Source organism: Sinocyclocheilus anshuiensis, unplaced genomic scaffold (genome assembly GCF_001515605.1).
Source record: "Sinocyclocheilus anshuiensis isolate Anshui unplaced genomic scaffold, SAMN03320099.WGS_v1.1 scaffold1237, whole genome shotgun sequence".
Classification (NCBI taxonomy): Eukaryota; Metazoa; Chordata; class Actinopteri; order Cypriniformes; family Cyprinidae; genus Sinocyclocheilus; species Sinocyclocheilus anshuiensis.
Window position 1 is genome coordinate 274,178 of NW_015553581.1, and position 21,417 is coordinate 295,594.

The 21,417-nt window shown below is 37.5% G+C and overlaps 1 protein-coding gene across 4 annotated transcripts in view; it reads right to left on the minus strand.

Moving 5' to 3' along the window:
- Positions 1-21,417, minus strand: part of LOC107668373 (unconventional myosin-X-like) — an 80,770-nt gene that overhangs the window by 37,196 nt on the left and 22,157 nt on the right. For 3 of the 4 annotated variants that reach the window (XM_016460215.1, XM_016460214.1, XM_016460216.1), the window contains exons 3-15: positions 15,173-15,331; positions 13,857-14,044; positions 12,065-12,199; positions 11,835-11,973; positions 11,627-11,711; positions 11,382-11,488; positions 10,332-10,461; positions 9,433-9,551; positions 7,527-7,673; positions 7,330-7,430; positions 3,036-3,102; positions 1,818-1,910; positions 1,419-1,487 (exon numbers count right to left, since the gene is read on the minus strand). In XM_016460215.1, coding sequence (XP_016315701.1) covers positions 1,419-1,487; positions 1,818-1,910; positions 3,036-3,102; positions 7,330-7,430; positions 7,527-7,673; positions 9,433-9,551; positions 10,332-10,461; positions 11,382-11,488; positions 11,627-11,711; positions 11,835-11,973; positions 12,065-12,199; positions 13,857-14,044; positions 15,173-15,331 — 1,539 coding nt within the window. Of the gene's footprint in view, positions 1-1,418; positions 1,488-1,817; positions 1,911-3,035; positions 3,103-5,613; positions 5,715-5,810; positions 5,954-7,329; positions 7,431-7,526; positions 7,674-9,432; positions 9,552-10,331; positions 10,462-11,381; positions 11,489-11,626; positions 11,712-11,834; positions 11,974-12,064; positions 12,200-13,856; positions 14,045-15,172; positions 15,332-21,417 lie in introns of those variants that run through there. The other variant, XM_016460217.1, reaches the window with a different exon arrangement.

Genomic DNA, 21,417 nt, shown 5'->3' on the forward strand with positions numbered 1-21,417 from the left:
CGTTCCTTCTCTCTCTCTGTGCTTTTTTCAGCACACTGCTCTGACTGCTTTCTCTCACTTTCCTGAAAAGACTAATTCCTCTCTTAAAGCCTGAAACTGATACTGAAAGTGACGAGAGAAGGAGAAGACTGGGGAAGTCCAGTGTCCACTTTCTCCTGGTAATCACACCTGTGCAATAGTGAAAGACAGGGATATCGACCAATATTTGAGATTATAGGTATCAACAGAAATGGTCATTCCACCTGCTGTTGCTTCCGAAATGTACTACCAACCTTGTCAATTAATAAAGCACATTTTATGTTTTAAATTATACAACAGTTAGAGTACTTGATGTATTAGCATTACATGAGGCCTTGTAACAGCAGCAATCTTGCTCCTATGACATTAATTAAATATTTTCACAATCAGTAAATATTGCATAAAATTAGTGTTAATTTATATTCAGCAATTTTGTGTATTTTGTATTAATAAATTATATTATACTTATATCAGCCATTCATTCACTGCAATGTTACTGTAGAACACAGAATGGTGTCACACTTCCACATGTGTATGCATGTGTGTGTGTACATGTTTTTCTATACTGCTGGGGACTTAAACCTGAATACACACTCATGGGGACTTGTGTCACCGTAGGGACCTAAATTGAGGTCCCCATGGGTACAGAAGCTTATAAATCACACAAAATGAGTTTTTTTGAGATTGTAAAAATGCACAAAGTTTAGAAAATACAGTTTGTACAGTATAAAAACCATTATGCCTATGGGGAGTCCCCACAAGGATAGTGAACCAGACTGTGTGTGTTTTTGTGTGTGTATGCGTGTGTGTGTGTGTGTGTGTGTTTGGACTCTGCCATCTCTGATGTCAATTAAATGCATTTTAACTGTACTAAATTTTGGCAGACCTTATAAATTCTTTCCAACCTCACAAATAATGCACCACAAAACCAATACTGTAAAACATTTTTGCTATACACAGCAATTTTCTTCTACATACCTGGCGAGACACACTATAAATTCTAGGCTGTATCTAAAAAAATTGTTTGTTTCTCTAATACAGGCAATTGTTGACAGTGTGGTTATCGTTTACTAATAGTTAAACTATTAAAAATTTCTTATGAAATAAAATGAAATATAAATAGTAACCTAAAAAAAATGTAATAGAAAAAATATATAAAAACTTTAATGGAAATTAGAAATGTTGGCTTGGTAACAAACTAAATTTAGCTGAAGTAATAAAATTAAACTTCACTAACTTACTAAAATTAAAACTGAAATACAAATAAGCTAAATTGAATATTTAGAAAAAAATGACAATCACACAGAATTGCTAAAACAAAATATAAATTCAAAACAGTAATAAATATTAAAATAGAATATAAATAATACTGAAATAACACTGCTTGTTGATGTAATTACCTCTCCTGCATAATGTTTAATACCAAACTGGTGATCTGCCACTCTTGGTTTCACATAGTAAGGGTTTGTCTGCAGAGACAGAAACACATAACACATTATTTCATATTGATTATATTTTGCAGTGAGCACACACAGAGGTACTTCAGTCGAGGCAGACTGTATGTGGGTTCTCCGAGGACACACTCATTGTTCCTGCAGCCTGAGTAAAGCCTGCTCACGTTACCGTATTGTGAATGTGCGTGTGAGAGGCTGTGGGGGTGTGACTGGGTGTTGCCTATTGGCTCAGCGCTGGTCTTTATCAGTGAGTTTAAAGAAGAATTAACTCTCTGTGATCTGAAATGAGATGGGGAGAAGAAAACGTGTACTTTATGTCTGAGTGTTTTGATAAGGAGGACTTACAGCATGCCGGCTGTGGAGTTTCTCCAGCAGGGTGTAGTCTGTGCCTTTAGGGAATCTGCTCTCCTCATTGATAAGAGCCAACATGCCCAGTTTCTGAGGAAAGAGCACACTGATCTAAGCACAGGCTCTCTCTGGCTCTCCACATTAACCACAGGGGTCTAGTTTGTAATCGATCAGAGATGTTAATTATAATTGCTTTAACAGTGGGCCGTTATTCATTACTAGTGTCAATACGTTCTCTCAAATTACACAGATATTTACTTGTAATGTTATGTAGCCATTTGTGCAAGAAAATCTCCAAAGGTTCACATCAAGTTATTATTCTCAATGACACCTCAGATGCATTTAAAAAAAATCATATTTCCCTTTTTAGCCACTTGATATGGATGCCCTGTTAGCATATTCAGCACCCATACATCTTTTCAATTTCAGCTGGAACATGCAATTCTTACTGCAACATAATATGCAATAATTTGCTATCTCAATTTTGCATTCAGCAGATGTTTCTACACTTTTTTTTGTACATGCAAATTAACTTTTTTAGGGTGTATAGTGGATGCTTGTACAATTATAATGTGAAACTTTCCAGACCTCTTAGAGATTTACACTACAGTTCAAAGGTTTGTGTCAGTAAGATTTTTATTGTTTAAAAGAAGTCTCTTTTGCTAACCAAGGCTGCATTATTTTGAGCAAAAAGACAGTACAAAACAGTGAAAAATGATTAATATTTAAAATAACTGTTCATATTTTAATGTATTTTAAAATGTAATTTCATTCTATAATGGAAAATCTGAATTTTCAGCATCATTACTCCAGTCTTCAGTGTCACATGGTCTTTCAGAAATCATTCTAATATGCTGATTTTGTACTGACTTCAAAATTTTGAACTGTAGTGTATGTGCATTAATACAGTCAGTAAATATTAAAAAATAAAAGTAGTAAGTAGTGTAAACGATGCAGAGGGCAGGATATGATGCAGAAAAGAGACAGCAGCATCACCTGCATGAGCATCACGGTTAAATTAGACATGGACCCCTATTTGTTTACAGTTTTTAAGACCAACTAAGTCTGCAAATCTCTCTGGAAATCCAATGACTACTGGAGATGATAGTTTGAAATTATGAAATTTCTCACGTGCTATCAACGTTGGAATGGTTTCTAATGAGCACTGTGTGGTCGCAGTGAGAGCTGATTAAAGGTCAAAGGTTAAAAGGACACCTTTTCGATCAGATCCAAACACTCTGCGTTGTCCATCCAGTCGATGGCTTCCCAGTGTATCCCCTCCCTGTGTGGAGACACAAGAGAACCTCTTGAGCAACATCACAACACTACATGTACACAAAGGTGGTATTATCCTCAGGGTTCATGTGATGAAATGAGCTGTGACCGGGCTCTGCTGACCCCCCTCAGCCATCACATTTCAACACAAGAACACAACTGTGTGGGAAAGAGGAGACCTATTCACACATCTGGCAGAGTGCCTCCATAGCCACTACAGCAAGAACAGGCCGAGAAACCCCTGCCTTTACTTCATCTGCTATCTCTCCATCACTCTGCCCTAAAAGAGATCGCAGGACCGTCCATGTCCTGTACATCATGATGATCACGTACACGTTGCAACTCCACCCTTCTATGCTATTTCACCCCGTTGTGACCTGAGTTCTCTGTGACACCTGATAGTGTGAAGCTATGTGTCTACAGACCATTACCGTACACTCTGGGTTTCACGCAAAGATAACATGTCCTGATGATGTTGTAACTGTGAGGGCGTAATGTACGCAGAGATGCACACACACAAATGCTCAAATGTGCTGCAGGTGTGCAGTCCAGTTGTATACACTTATTCTTACTGTTTGTCAGGAAAAGACCTCAGTACTCAAGGTGTGTTGTTATTAGCTATAACTAGCTATAATGTTAACTACGGATATATTGATCAGAAAGATTCACTAATATTTCTAAAAGCTTAAAACACAATATGAGCAAGTATGTGACAGAAACTTTCCTAGCTCCGCAGGTTTGTGTGTTTGTGTTATAAATCAGAATCAGAATCAGAATGAGCTTTATTGCCAGGTATGTTTACACATACGAGGAATTTGTTTTCGGTCGGTATTAGATGAACTAAACAGTGATCAGAGAGCCCCAAGCTGCCCGTGGAACAGAGTGATATGCATTCTTTATTGTGGTGTAACAGTGATCCAATATATTACTGTCTCTGGTGGGACATGTGATGTGCTGTCTGTATTTTGGCAGTTCACGGGAGAGATTGGCTTTATTAAAGTCCCCGAGAATGATTAAAACAGAGTCCGGGTGTTGTTGTTCTGTGTCTGTGATCTGATCAGCGAGTTTCTGTAAAGCGGAGCTCACGTGTGCTTGCGGAGGAATGTACACACTTGTGAGAATGAACGAACAAAACTCCCGCGGCGAGTAGAAAGGCTTACAGTTAATGAAGAGCACTTCTAGATCTGAACAGCACATCTTCTTTAACACAGTTACATCTGTACACCACCTCTCATTGATGTAAAACCATGTCCCGCCGCCGCGTGATTTCCCCGTTGATTCTGCGTCGCGATCTGCTCTAAACAGCTGAAAGCCCGGGAGACTCAACGCGCTGTCCGGAATGGCGTCTTTCAGCCAGGTTTCCGTGAAACACAGAGCAGCAGAGTTTGAAAAATCCTTATTTGTCCGGGAGAGCAGAAGGAGCTCGTCCGTTTTGTTGGGTAGAGAGCGGAGGTTCGCCAGATAGATGCTAGGCAACAGCTTTCTGAATCCGCGCTGCCTGAGCTTCACGAGCGCGCCGGCTCGTTTCCCCCGTCTGCGCGTCCTGAAGCACTTGATCAGCGCCGCAGCTCCCCCGACTACAATGTCCAGCAAAACATCAGAATAGTCGAAAACCGGTGAAATATCGTGACAGGACAAACTAACAAAAACATAAAAACAACTGCGGAGCACGCCACGGAGGCAGCCATCAGCGTCGGCGCCATCTTCGAAATCAAAAATGTCTGAACAGCATTAGCGTAAACATTAGCATAAAGTTTTCTCTTCTACAGTTGGCTTTCTTGCTATAACATGGCATTAGCATAAAATGTCATATTCTACAGTCACTTCGGGTGAACTACTGTCATGGTAGAGCAACAGTATGAAATAGCTAAGTTAATATTTTGATAGCTAGCTTAATACACATTTAGTTTAAGTACACAGACATTTGATATCCGCACGCTAATATTCAGTTAACTAGGAATAAGCATGTTTGTTCTTTAAGATTCCCAAGGCCTGAAATATACTTTGAAATGTGTCAGAACACAATTCATAACACAAATCTTGCCATTGCATTCTTAGAGTGGCCACAAGGGGCGCACAAAGCGCTGTCGTTTTCCACAGTCATATTTCTCTTTCAAGTCACTAAGCAAACAGCATAAAGACAATCTTGTTGATCATGTTAGTTTGATTTGAAAGTAATTGAAATATTGCTCCCCTCGAGTACAAAAGTCTGTTATGGACACAGTAGCACAGGTATACACAAAGAGCAGGCAAAAAGTATTCTAATGACTTACTACAACCACCAAGATTCTGAAGTGGGCATCTGTCCCAGTCTGTTGTATATATGGATTTGGTCTTATGATCATGCATAAACCTAATTTAATCTAGCAATATGAAGTATGGAAGACAGTGCTGGACTATCTAAGCTGGTTTCTGATGCAAAATTAGGTCAAAATCTGATAACTGAAGCATTTTTTGCTGAGAGATCTCTTCCAGGGATAGGGTTTCAGTGCTAACCAGGGTCACTGACAGGACTCACCTGTTATATTCAAGCTGCTCCAGGGAGAAGATGTGCTTGTTGAAGTACTCCTGGAGCTTCTCGTTGGCATAGTTAATGTTGAACTGCTCGAAACGGTTCACCTGGAGGGGGAAAATTCATAAAAACATGATAACATGCCATTTACAGACAGTCTGGCTGGAACGTTTCACCTCTCTGTACTCAACAAACTCTTTTACCTCAAAGTTCTCAAAGCCAAATATATCCAAAATGCCAATGGACTTGAAGTTGTCCTTTCCTTTGATTTTCTGGTTAATTCTGGTGATGATCCAAGAAAAACACTGGGAATACAATGCCATGGCCACAGAGTCCCGGGAATCAATTGCCTTTGGAAAGCAGGGCAGAGCCAAATATTAATCTAGAGACATTTTCCTTTAGTTAGCCTCCAACAGTGCAATTTAAAACCACAGTGTCAACAAGCAATGTCTCAAGAGATTATTACAAAACACTAATATATCTGAATTTCAACATCATGAAAAAAAAAGTTAAGTTCACTTTATGGGCCGAATCTGCAGGGTTGTTACTCTCTGTAATTGTGCATCTTTAAACATGTGAAGTTTGAAAACAATGGATGTCTTTCCTGATTTATTGCCGAGATTGAAAACAATACAGTGGCCCCAATAAGTATTTGGACACTTAAGCCATATTTAAACCACCCAATCCAAACAAAGAAGTCTGTTTTTTTAATTATGCTCTGTTTTTAATTATGCTCAAAAATTAAGGGCAAAAAGTGGTGCATGTGGAACATGTTCATGTTAAATGTGATAAACTACACTGGTGCAAGGCCACAGATACAGACTATGAGAACTGACTTTACACAGTACGACCACTAAAACCACTAAAATAATTCATTTAGTAAAAGTGATGAAAAGTGTGGAAGCTCTTGAGAAATATCTGCTTCTGGAGCTTCTGGAGAACTCATAAACCCAGCAATAACCCTGAGCTGCTATTACTGGATTACAGAAGGAGAGAAAGGTAATACCCACAAATTAGCCTCTGCTATTCCTAAGAACGCCAAACTCCCGTCTATTGTTTCAGCAACACTATAATTCATCAGTCAGAGACACTTCAGCCTGATTCTGAACAGTGTGCTGGCTCCATCAGAAAGACCTGAAAGAATGGCTGATTGTGCAGGATACGGCGAATGGCAGCTGTTGAGGTCCTGACCACTGTGTTAATGCATTATGAGGAAAGGAGGAGGAGGAATAAGGGCCTCCATTAAGACGTGGCACTGCTTTATGACCGCTAACACAGGCTGGAGTTAGTGTCGTTTTCCACAGTCATATTTCTCTTTCAAGTCACTAAGCAAACAGCATAAAGACAATCTTGTTGATCATGTTAGTTTGATTTGAAAGTAATTGAAATATTGCTCCCCTCGAGTACAAAAGTCTGTTATGGACACAGTAGCACAGGTATACACAAAGAGCAGGCAAAAAGTATTCTAATGACTTACTACAACCACCAAGATTCTGAAGTGGGCATCTGTCCCAGTCTGTTGTATATATGGATTTGGTCTTATGATCATGCATAAACCTAATTTAATCTAGCAATATGAAGTATGGAAGACAGTGCTGGACTATCTAAGCTGGTTTCTGATGCAAAATTAGGTCAAAATCTGATAACTGAAGCATTTTTTGCTGAGAGATCTCTTCCAGGGATAGGGTTTCAGTGCTAACCAGGGTCACTGACAGGACTCACCTGTTATATTCAAGCTGCTCCAGGGAGAAGATGTGCTTGTTGAAGTACTCCTGGAGCTTCTCGTTGGCATAGTTAATGTTGAACTGCTCGAAACGGTTCACCTGGAGGGGGAAAATTCATAAAAACATGATAACATGCCATTTACAGACAGTCTGGCTGGAACGTTTCACCTCTCTGTACTCAACAAACTCTTTTACCTCAAAGTTCTCAAAGCCAAATATATCCAAAATGCCAATGGACTTGAAGTTGTCCTTTCCTTTGATTTTCTGGTTAATTCTGGCGATGATCCAAGAAAAACACTGGGAATACAATGCCATGGCCACAGAGTCCCGGGAATCAATTGCCTTTGGAAAGCAGGGCAGAGCCAAATATTAATCTAGAGACATTTTCCTTTAGTTAGCCTCCAACAGTGCAATTTAAAACCACAGTGTCAACAAGCAATGTCTCAAGAGATTATTACAAAACACTAATATATCTGAATTTCAACATCATGAAAAAAAAAGTTAAGTTCACTTTATGGGCCGAATCTGCAGGGTTGTTACTCTCTGTAATTGTGCATCTTTAAACATGTGAAGTTTGAAAACAATGGATGTCTTTCCTGATTTATTGCCGAGATTGAAAACAATACAGTGGCCCCAATAAGTATTTGGACACTTAAGCCATATTTAAACCACCCAATCCAAACAAAGAAGTCTGTTTTTTTAATTATGCTCTGTTTTTAATTATGCTCAAAAATTAAGGGCAAAAAGTGGTGCATGTGGAACATGTTCATGTTAAATGTGATAAACTACACTGGTGCAAGGCCACAGATACAGACTATGAGAACTGACTTTACACAGTACGACCACTAAAATTGACCTTCCAATTCATTTAGTAAAAGTGATGAAAAGTGTGGAAGCTCTTGAGAAATATCTGCTTCTGGAGTTTCAGTTCAACTCATAAACCCAGCAATAACCCTGAGCTGCTATTACTGGATTACAGAAGGAGAGAAAGGTAATACCCACAAATTAGCCTCTGCTATTCCTAAGAACGCCAAACTCCCGTCTATTGTTTCAGCAACACTATAATTCATCAGTCAGAGACACTTCAGCCTGATTCTGAACAGTGTGCTGGCTCCATCAGAAAGACCTGAAAGAATGGCTGATTGTGCAGGATACGGCGAATGGCAGCTGTTGAGGTCCTGACCACTGTGTTAATGCATTATGAGGAAAGGAGGAGGAGGAATAAGGGCCTCCATTAAGACGTGGCACTGCTTTATGACCGCTAACACAGGCTGGAGTTAGTGTCCATTGTCTTTGTTCATAAAAAGATTGCTTGTGTTTCTACCGAGTTGGTCACAAAGGCCAGGGCCCGTTCTATATGCTAGATGCGATTTATGGGTTAATGTGGGTTGGGGTCTCTTTATTCTTGGCATGCACACACTTTCCCCTCATCAGTCTTGCTCTTTTTCATAAACCAGTTTCAAATTACAAAAATCAGGCCTTTGATTCTTGTTCACTTGAACTTTCATTGCGGGAAAGAGGAATTCTTAAGAGTACATTTTGAAAGCATTGCACTAGTGCTGAACTGACTGTTTCTTGTGTTTACTGTGCATATTTGTGTGATAGACTGCGCCCATTAGGCAGCTGCTAACCGCCATCTCCACACTCAGCCTCTATTGTGTTGCTTCTCATGAGATCTTTATCACTGAGTTATTATAGCAGGAATCCGAGGGGACAAAAAACAGGAAATGGTACCAAGTCACGCAAAGACGCTTTCTACACAGGAGTATGGGTGTGAGCATGTTTTTTTAATGACAGTCTGTCAGTAAATCTGGGGTGAGTCTGGGGATGCAGGGAAAATGGAACATGTCTCTGGACACACTGAGGGCACAGCACTGACATGCCACGACATGATACAACATGACGGCTAAAGCAAACCAACCAACCAACCAAAAAAAAATCAGCATATTAGATTTATTTTTTGAAACCGCTGCCTAAAACATATGCCAAAACTGTAAATAAGCCAGATTTAAATAGACAAACACATAAATATATCTTATTTCTAGACATGTCGGTGCACTATACAACATCATAAAGAAGGATGGATGTCCTGGTTCCTTACCTGTTCCACAGTGAGGGGTGAGCAGATCTCTTCTCCTCTCAGGATCATGGACCGCTGAGTCAGAACCTCAGACAGCTGAAAGGAGTCGAGTCCCAGCAGATCACTGACGACACTGACCACTGTCATTCAGATAAACACACTGCATAAGCCTTCACAACTGTGAAAAGTGTGTATGCACATACACAGCAGTTAATGATTCTCTTCAGAGGCCATCATTACAATGTATGTATATATGTGAGTGTGTGTGTGTGTGTATGCATGTATGTATACACACACTCACACATAAAACCTCCATGATATAAGTCTATGTAAATATGTTACATGTGTTCAACAGTTTACAGTTTGTGTTTGCTGATATGATATTATCCATTATTTTTGTATTGGATGAGAAATAAATGTACATTAATTGCTTATCCAAATTTCAAATATTGACTTTCAAATTGAATTTATGTCTCCAGCATATTTTTGGAAATAACTGGACCCGATTTCACATTTCAGGATGCATCGCAATCATAAGGTAATCAAATCATTCTTTTTTTTCTTTTTTCTTTGTAGTTGCATTGAAATAAGCAACCAGTAAAGCTGAGTAAATGATGACAGATTTTATTTTTCCTTCTTTCTTTTCTTTTTTAATTAGCAGACTTCTGGAACTGCTCCAGCATTAAGACAAGTTAGTGAGTTATCACCCATCTGAAGTGCAGTTATCAGAGTGAATACTGACATGTTGTAGCATGCATCTACACACTACTCGGTGAAAGCCTGTCAGATAAAATATAGGCTGATATTGTGTGCCAGGGCTACAGGCGGTATTTAATAGGTCCTTCCACTAAGATAACTATTAAAAAAAGCATGTATAACATGCTAGGTATGCTTCTGAGAAATGCTGATCTGCCTTGAACCTCCTTTAGTGGTGATCTGAGCACCCCCTGCAGTCATGAACTCAATGTTGCCGATCTGTAAGACCCCAGAAAGCAGCTTGAAGACATCCCGGATCTCTTCCTCAGTGAATTCCATCACCTTCAATGCTTCCTACAGCCATTAAACAGAATAAAAATATCAGCATGCTTTATTTGACAGATATTTGACAGCTGATATTGAATTCTTAAGGGAAAGAGAGGAGGAAATGGGATCCTGGATACATTATGCTTACACATGCTTACTATGATCAGAGAGATCATTCTTATTTAACCAATAAATATGTATGGGGGAAAAAAAAACTCAGAATAACTCGAGTTTAATTAGTTCTACCTAATTCCTTCTTAGAGTACGGAAAAGAGATGATGTGGTGCCCTCTAGTGGACCATTTATTAATGCCCAGTTGCATGGAATTAAAGAGATAGCTCACCCAAATGTGAAATTTCTGTCATTTACTCACTTTCATGTTGTTCCAAACCCATAAGACCTTGGTTAATCTTTGAAACACAAAATAAGATAATTTTAATGAAATTTATTAGGTTTATGTTCCTCCACTGAAAGTCTAGGTAACCAAAACTTAAACAATTAAAAAAAGGTTATAAAGTTGTTGTAAAATGAACCTACAGTATATAATTCAAACTGAAAGTCTTGTGAAGAGTTGCAATTGCATTAATCATTAACAGATTTAATTTAGTCTTCTTTTCACATATAAACGAACACGTAGCAAACAGAGTAACACTGACTTGGATTAAACTGCTCTATTCATGTGGATTCATTTTAAAACACCTTTATAACCTTTTTGGATCTTTTAAGTTTTTATTACCTGGTCAAACTCTCAGAATTCACTAAAAATATCTTAATTTGTGTTTCAAAGATTAACCAAAATTTGGAAAAGGCTTGGAATGCAATGAAGGTGAGTATCAATGATAGAATTTTCATTTTTGGGTGAAACGTTCCTTTAAACTCGGTGTGCTCATGAGAAAAGTAACTGTCTTAGAGTCAAGAAAGCTGTCAAACATACAGTATTGACTCACCATCACACTATCATAGAGGTGTTTGTCATCCAGGCTTCTGTCTTTCACACAGCCGGACTGGTTGAGGTAATGATAAGCCTCAGGAGAATCAGCCAGCATGTACATTTCTGATGAGAACACAGGGTTAATCCATACCGCGCAATACAATGGCCAAAGAGAAAAACAAAGATTCGGCTTGTGTAAAGGTGAAGTGTGTAACTCCTGTGCCACCAAAACAAAAAATTGAAATAATGCTAAAATCTCACCTATGTGCTCATACTTAGCACCTGACAACAATGCATAGAAAATATGGTAGTTCCTTTCTCCCGGATTCTGCCGCACAACTCGATTCTGAAATGTAATGACATTTATAAAGCACAAAGCATTTAGTATAACTGCTTAAATGCATGGCTATAAACAGTCATAATTTTTATATGATCAGTTATACTTAAAATAATAATAATAAAAAGATACCTTTTCAAGTAAATAATCAATAACACAGCCGCCCTGGATATTTCCACTCTGAGAGAAGTGAAGCTGAATGAACTTGCCAAAGCGACTGGAGTTGTTGTTGTAAACAGTTTTTGCATTTCCAAAAGCCTCCATTATTGGACTGGAGTGGAAGAGAAAGACCAGGTGTTAAGATGGACAGAAATACAACAACATCTGTAAGAACAGAGTATGTGTGATAGAGCATATATGACCTGCTCTGTACGATGGCCTGCTCTACTCTGGTGGTCCTCTCTGACAGCGGAGAGCCTGTGGAGTTCTGACTCTTGACGGACAGGAACTTCAGCAGCAGTTTGGTGCTTTCTGTTTTCCCAGCACCACTCTCTCCACTGAGAATGAATACACACGAAGCATACATAAAACACATTTTGTCTGTGTTTTTTTTTGTTTGTTTTTGAAAGAAGTCTATTATGCTACTTTTATTTGATCAAAAATACAGTAAAAACAGTAATTAAAATAATTACAGCTGTTGTATTTGAATTTATTTCTGTGATGGTAACGCAGAATTTTCAACAGTCATTACTCCAGTCTTCAGTGTCACATGAAATTTGGTCAAGATTATATGTAAGTTACAAAATTACTGTTTTTAAAGATTAACATTTTTAGCATACACAATTAAGAAAACTTCCAATTTAAATACATCTGATGAAGATTTATGTTATTAGGCTACATTTATTTGATCAAAAATACAGCAAAAACAGTAATACTGTGAAATATTAAAATGTAAATATTTTTTTCTATTTCAATATACTTTAAAAATGTAACTTATTCCCATGATTGAAAAGCTGAATTTTCAGCATCCATTACTCCAGTCTTCAGTGTCGCATTCAGAAATCATCCTAATATGCTGATTTGCTGCTCAAGAAACATATCAATGTTGAAAACAGTTGTGCTGCTTAATATTTTTGTGCAAACTGTGATTGTTTTTGTCAGGATACTTTGATAAATACAAAGTTCAAAAGTATTTATTTGTAATATGAATCTTTTGTAACAATAAATGTCTTTACTGTCATTTTGAATAAATTTAACACACACACACACACACACACATATATATACAGTATATATATATATATATATATATAAATAAATTTTTAAAAGATGTTTTTGCAGTGTTTTCTGCCTTTATTTCGATAGAACAGTATAGTGACAGGAAGTGAAGTGGGAAGGGGGGATTGGGAAAGGTTCGCAAGCCGAGACTCAAACTTGGGACGCCCGAAGCACAATGGCGCTACATGTCAGCGTGTTGCCCACGAGGCTACCGGCGCCTACTTTTAAATGGTATATTGAAATGAATACAAATCGCATCACTCATCACAGCCACAACCCCTAAATTTAGTAATATCTGCTCCTGAATGGTGAATGACGGTGAATTCCCTCCATTTATTTTCACCACTTTTATTTTAGCCAAACTTTGTGAATTACTGAAGAAGTACATAGTGGCTGGTGGGTCAAATTTTCCTCTCCACTGTTCTATATGCGGTTCGCTTAGGGCTGTGAAATCTCTCACAATACTTTTCATTCTCTACAATTTGAAATTTCCATTTAATATGACCAAATACAATGCGTTTCACACAGTACTACTGGGCAACTGGAACAAACCCATCATTACAAGTGCTCACCTCAGAGGTCTTCTGATTCCAAGCTGCCACTATAAGCAAATAAAACTGACCTCTGACCTCCATGCCAAGAGGAGTTATGCAATAAACCTTGCAGTATATATCAAACATAAACCATTTTTACATTCAGCAGTCACACTCTGATTGGATTACAGTCCTATGGAACAGCAGATGTCCAAAACACCCATGTGCATCAGTCATCTTGTGTACATTTGAAAGGCACAATTCACCAGCAGCAGTCTGGTGAGCTTCATATGAAGAGGATCTGATTAATCGTCCATTAAAATTATAATTCAACTCCATTCAAATCAGATAATACTCGATGTGATGTGATGCCTTTAAAAGAAGCAAACTAGCAGGACGTTACCTGATGAGCACACACTGACTGCCATGTCTCTTCCACAGACAGCGGTAACACTCATTGGCCACAGCAAAGATGTGTGGAGGTAGTTCACCCAGGTGATGTCTACTGTACACATCCACTGCCTCGACGGTATACAGACCTGGTATCTGCTTATAAGGGTTCACGGCTGCCAGGATGGAGCCAATGTTAGTCTGTAAGGTAGAATGTATGATAATGAGAACATACAAGTTTGATCTTACACTGTTTATACATTTGATGTTAAACACAGTAAAAATATTGAATGCTCAGCCTTGGAAAAAATAATCCATGAAAGTATTTTGTATTGTATCAATATAATGGTTCAGAAGTTTCCAAGTGTTAATGAATGTAGTTATTTCTATGAAACATGGTAATAGTATGTTTTGTCATAGATGCATGGATTCTACACACTACATATTTCTACAGAATTCAAATGCCTGTCATTCCCAAAGTTCTACAAATCCACTGACAACTGCATGTTCATTTTTGTCTAATCTAATAATGATTTTAGCTACCAATATGCATGTTTAACATGATAATTCCAGTATATGTTAAAATTCATTTTGACAATTCAGGAAATAGTAAAGCAAAATGATAATAAAAACTATCAATACATATGTATAAAAAACAAATCTAACTTATTTCCACAAAGCATGAATGCTATTTAGTTACAGACATATAACATTATCATAAGATGACATATGTATTACAAAACCATGTAACCACTATGTAATTTTATTTTTTCTACAAATTTGGTCAAAAAAAATTATATTAAAAAATACCAGCAGCAATTTCTTGGGAAGAAAAAAAAACAAAATAGATATCCATCAATATTTGCTCCATTTATGCTTGTTGTCATTGTTACATGGGAAGTTCTGCACAGCTTTAAACTCAGATTAAACACCATTAAAGCTTCATAGAATAAAGTTATTTTGAGGCACAAGACCTCTCAAAGCACAGATTGTTCCATTGTTTACACAAAAACACTGCAAATTCCAAATTCCTATTTGAATGTAATGAAGAGAACTAGTGTGTGTATGTCTGTGGACCTACCTAACCATATTTTGGGGACACATTTGTACCCAGAAGTGACCTAAATCTGATAAACCCTCTCTTTGGGGGAAGTACTCATTTGTAAAAACCATATAAAAATGAAAGTAATTCAAGTTTTTTTTTTGTTGTAAAAATGCAGAACTTTTTCTGTTAGGGCTAGGGTGTGGATTAGGTTACAGTGTTTATAACCAGCTGTACATAAAAACAAGAGAAGTCTATGTAGGTCTATTTTCAAAAATGAAACTTACATAAATGAGGTCCTTCTGGTATCGCAGGAAGAGGTTGTGCATGATGGCGGCCTCGTGTAACTCAGCCAGAGTGGACATGTCCTCCACTCCACTGATGCTGGTGGGATACATGGGGAAAACCTTGAGCCTGTTCACCTCACCCTGATCCAGAGTTATTACCTTCAATACACAAAATCACACATCCAATGTGATTATGAACACACACTCTACAGGGCTGTCATCAGAGGAGCAACTGGGAACATTACTGCTTTCAGATTAACCAGAAAGTATACAGGTCAATGAACACATACTTGACATAAATAAATATGCATTCCCAAACGGCACATCAGGAATCTGAAGTGTGAAGAAATTAGCTGTAATTTATGCTGCTATGAATCAACAGTGCGCTCAGGCAGGGCTCATTTACAGTAGAGTATGTGTGGGCCTGTAGCTTGATTTACTAATGCGTCCGGACCTGCTCCATTTTTCTGCCAAGTTGTTTCACATTCCTGAAACCATACCCCCATGACATCCTCAGAGCACTCCTTTCACTTTCCCTGTCCTGAGATCTTCTTTCACGATCTGTCCTCAGAAATCCTTGGACACACTTTTTTGGTGAGAAAACTATTTCATGGGTGAAGTTACTGTATTCTGCCGCCCAAGCTTCTGTCAGGACCAACAACACTCATTCAGGATACTTTTCTCTCCACCGGTCCACTCACCAGGGATGCCCCCCTGAGTCCAGTTCTCTTTGCCATTGCTATTGAGCCCCTCTCTATTGCAATGTGGTCTGACTCCTCTATATTGGGCATAAAAGAATGGATACAGAACAAAAGGTGTCATTGTATGCAGATGATCTTCTCCTCTACATTTCAGATTTGGGCAGGTCAATACCTGTAGCTCTGAACATTTTTAAATCATTTGGGCTGATTTCTTGTTATAAGTTAAATTATAATGATTCATTCAAGTATAATGAAGTCTTCACATGTGTGAATGTGCCTCAAAGTTTACGTTATCGCTGTGTGATGCCTCGACCAGGAATCTGCTCTCTATGGGTAATTTCTCAACACAGCAGGCCGCCAGACGCGGGTCAAAGTTCACCCACAAAATACATGAGTTCGAGCCATATGATCCACTCACAAACATCCAGCACAGAGGTTAAGGATGTTTAAGCAATAAAACATTCCTGCTGATCTAGAGACAAATTCCCCAAATTCCTGTTCATGAGATGCTCGCTCCCACCACTAAGGCCAAACAAAAAGCCTGGAGCTTGGAACAAGACTCGGTACATACAAAAGGGGAGGTTGAAACATGACAATAAATGTGTCTCAATCAAACATTCACAGGAGGAGAGGCAGGACTGTCATTACGGGTGGGTGACCAGCAAATTGGGCCCTGTGGTTGTCTTGAGTGTACGGGTGACGGCCTATCTATAAAAATTTTTCCCATATATCCCATGAATTCAATCAAGAGCCCTGATTATAGGGTCTCTTCAATGGTTAGTCCACTTTAATATGATTTTTCCACCACTTAGATAACTGCCACTATAACTAAAACTATAACTTTTGTGGAAACTACTGCCCCTTTTGTAAACTACTGCCATTCTTTTTTTCAGGAACAGCGTATTTTTGAAATAGAAATCATCTGTAGCGTCATAAATGTCCTTGCTGTAACTTTTGATCAGTTTAATCCATCTTTGCTGAATATATATATATATATATATATATATATACATGTATATATATATATATATATATATATATATTCAGCAAAGATGGATTAAACTGATCAAAAGTTACAGCAAGGACATTTATGACGCTACAGATGATTTCTATTTCAAAAATACGCTGTTCCTGAAAAAAAGAATGGCAGTAGTTTACAAAAGGGGCAGTAGTTTCCACAAAAATATTAAGCAGCACATCTGCTTTCAAACCAAATCAGCATATTAGAATGATTTCTGAAGGATCATGTGACACTGAAGACTGCAGTAATGATGCTGAAAATTCAGCTTTGCCATTAAATTATATTTAAAAAAATACTGAAATGGAAAACAATTATTAATTAGTTAAAAAAATCATTTAAATTATTATAATTTTACAACATTACTCTGTTTACTGTATTTTTAATCAAATAAATGCAGCCTTGGTGAACATAAGAGACTTCTTTCAAAAACGTTAAAAAAATCTTACCAACCCCAAACATTTGAATGAATATATTTTATAACATGACCTTTATTCAAACAATGAGACTCATAAAAGTCTGATAATTTGGCTCTCAAAGCAACATCTCATAATGCCTCATCTGACTGTCCACTGCCTTTGTGTCGCTGTGATCTCACTGTTGTCAGGCAATATATCTGATCGTGTAACACAATTAGAGGGACGTGACAACTGACTGAGCAGCATGGCAGCTACAAAGTAAACAGTGAATAGGAAAAATGGCCTACAGCGCAGGTGATCATTTAAAACATAATGCAAGCTATCATAAAAGAAAATACCAGTGCTGTCATTTGTTCTGAGCTTATTCTAAAGCGATGATAACAGACCATGCGTTACAAACTGCAACTAAATTGTCCTTATATTTGTGAGAATATTTCAAGACAGCAGAGTGTATTTAACATCTATGATCGTCTATTCGCCCTAGGTTATAGTGGCCTGCTGTGCTCAGCAAATTTACACATGGCAAGGAGTCAGCTTTTTATAGTGCCATTAGCACATTACAGGCATTCAGACAGGACAATGGGTGTCAGTGTTGACAGCGTGCCAGGCAACAGGAACATCACCTCTGGTTGCTAAGCAATGGACCAGCCCTGGGAGTATTGGGAATCCTGATGACGTGGTCATCAATAAAACATGAGGAAAAAACAACCAGTGCAGTCAGTTTGAAAAATGATGCCCTGTGCTGGATAAATAAATGGAATTTCCTGGAGTTATTAATTGTGTTCCAGTATGCAATCACTGGTAAGACACTAAATTTCCAGTGGTTTAGCGGAACTGCTTTCATTGTCCATGCAGGTTTATCTCTCTTCCTCAGCAGCAAGACTTCCTCAGTGATTATGCATCAGGAATTACACTCTAAAAAATGCTGGGTTGTTTCAACCCAACTTTGGGTCAAATATGGACTAACCCAGCTGTTGGGTTAAATTTTTTAATTAAAATTTTAACCCAAAAGTTGGGTTAGTCCATATCTGACCCAAAGTCGTGTTGAAACAGCCCAGCATTTTTTAGAGTGTATAGTGAATCTTCATTTCATTTTGCATGACTTGCATGAGCAATGACATATTCCTTCCTGTAAGTATTGTACACTTCAAGCCCTAACATTCAATAAATGCTTTCACGGTCTTCCAAACACTAAGTACACATCCAACATCAATGCACTCACATGAGCACCAAAACACTCCCCTAAACGTGCATGTGCATGTGAAACCATCTGCTAAATCCATTGATCTAGAGTTATTAAGTACACAATCAATGTTTTCCTAATGTGGCCTTTTCACCGAGGGCAGTGCTGCTGACTGATGCACCATTGTGACTAAAACACAGAGAGAGACTATTTCGACTATAGACTATTTTGGAAGGACTGTGTTCAAACTAAGCACAGATAATTTTATGATGTACAAATTAAGCAACTATATTTTGTAATGAGACATCACATCAAGGCACTTGTCTACACTCCATCTAATTAAAATATACCATTGTTGCCTTTATGTCTCAAGCAATAAATCTCTTGAATAAAAATGAATAAATTCTAATGCAACTCAGCCTTGTGTGCATATAATTAAAATTATTAGCTGTTAAGTGATTGAAGGTTTGTAATTAAAAGAGTAACTGGCATATTTGTTTCTCTGTTCTTCTGTGCAAGTGTCCTGCATGAGGCTTTGTGTTTGAAAGACCACACCCTGCTGTATTATTGAGCATGGCCTATTTGAATATGCATGATGTGGGTGGGGTCTGGAGGACAGGGACGGCCCAGTAGTGAGCAGACACATGGAGGCCAGCTGAAATGGCTATACTCTTCACAGGAAGCAGTCTTCTCTCAACCCATCCGCTGTACCAGTGCTGAGTCACACCCTGCCCATAGCAATCCCAGAAAAACACAGGGTTTGCTTTACAAAACACTAACTATAGACCCAGTGAAAGCCAATAGTCTATAAAATGCTGTTGATAACTGTTAAAAGCATTTGAAGTCTTGAGGCTTTATTGAAGCTTTAAGTAAAAACAGTTCTCAATTCTCTTTTTTACATCAAAGACCATGACAGATGGATAGATTGATAGATCGGGAATGATAGACAGAACAATGGAATGAACAACAGAACAATAGAACAATCAACAGAATTACAGAACAAACAACAGAACAACAGAATGAATGATACTATATGTTTTAAACAACAATAGAATGATAGATAAAACGAATGACAGACAAAATGATAAAGCGATAGAGTGATAGAACAATTGATATTATGATAGAACAAATGATAGAATGAATGATTGAACAATAGACGATAGATAGAATCATACAGAGAATGATGGAACGATATATTGACAAGGTTCCTACGCAGTTTGTAAAAGCACGGAAAAGTATGGAATTTGATTTTAGTATTTTCAAGGTCTGGAAAAGTATGGAAAAAAGAAAACAGAGTATGGAAAAATGTTTGTTTCCAGACTATTGCCCCTTTTCTGTTTCTTAGTATAGGAAATTATGATCCGCACTCACGAGAACAATCTTCTTTTTTCTTTTCTTTTACATTCATTACTGATGGGAAAAGACACAAACACACTGAGGAAGGCCTTGAGCCGAAACGTTTGTGTCTTTTCCCATCAGTAATGAATGTAAAATAAAAGAAAAAAGAAGATTGTTCTCGTGAGTGCGGATCATAATTTCCTATACTAAGTAACTCAACAGATTGACGCACCAAAATAAAAAGATCAAGTAACGCAAGAGCGCAGTGCAAACGACGTTGTTAAACCCTTTTCTGTTTCTAAAACATAAAATTGAGAATTTCTAAAAAATAAATGTATCATACAAGCAGAGTGTTTTTCATGAAAAAGTCTGAAAGAATATCAGACATATATAATACACACACACATATATATACGTATATATGTGTGTGTGTAATTAAAGATACAAATTTTCAATTTTTCACAAGTAATGGTTACATAATTGGAAACAGTTTGTTTAAGGATACATGCTGTGTTAATGTGTTAATGTATTATTTATTATTATTATTTGTATTAGCATTAATTATATATATATATATATATATATACTGTATATATATATTTTTTATTTCCCCCCCCCCAAATAGTTCAAATAGTTAAATAGCTCCAGTAGTTTTTGCTATGGTACAGAGAACCATGAGATTTTACTGGTATTGATACGGACTACTGAAGTTTTGGTACTGTGACAACAATATTTGTAGTATTGTGAGTGTATCAAATTGTAAATTCAATATTGTGAATTTGAACTTTTAATCATTTCACACTAAATCATTTGTTTTTCACTATGAAATATGGTCTGCAAAACTCTACAGAGAAGTCTGGAAAAATACGGAATTTTGAAATGGAAAATGTGTAGGAACATTGTACTAAATGATAGAAAAATAAAATGAACAAAAGAACAATAGAACAAATATAGAACGAATGACAGAATGATAATATGACAATGCCAATATATCAAATGACAGAACAATCGATAGACAGAACAAAAAAACGATAGATTGATAAACAATAGACAGATAGAATGATATAACGAATGATACAATAGATTGAATGATAGATAGATAGATAGATAGATAGATAGATAGATAGATAGATAGACAGATAGATAGACAGATAGATACAGGCAGATAGATAGACAGGTAGATACAGGCAGATAGATAGATAGATAGATAGATAGACAGGTAGATACAGACAGATAGACAGATAGACAGATAGACAGGCAGATAGATAGATAGACAGATAGACAAATAGACAGGCAGATACAGACAGATAGATAGACAGGTAGATACAGACAGATAGACAGATAGACAGATAGACAGGCAGATAGATAGATAGACAGATAGACAAATAGACAGGCAGATACAGACAGATAGATAGACAGGTAGATACAGACAGATAGATAGATAGACAGGTAGATAGATAGATAGACTGGTAGATACAGGCAGATAGATAGATAGATAGATAGATAGACAGGTAGATACAGACAGATAGATAGATAGACTGGTAGATACAGGCAGATAGATAGATAGATAGATAGATAGACAGGTA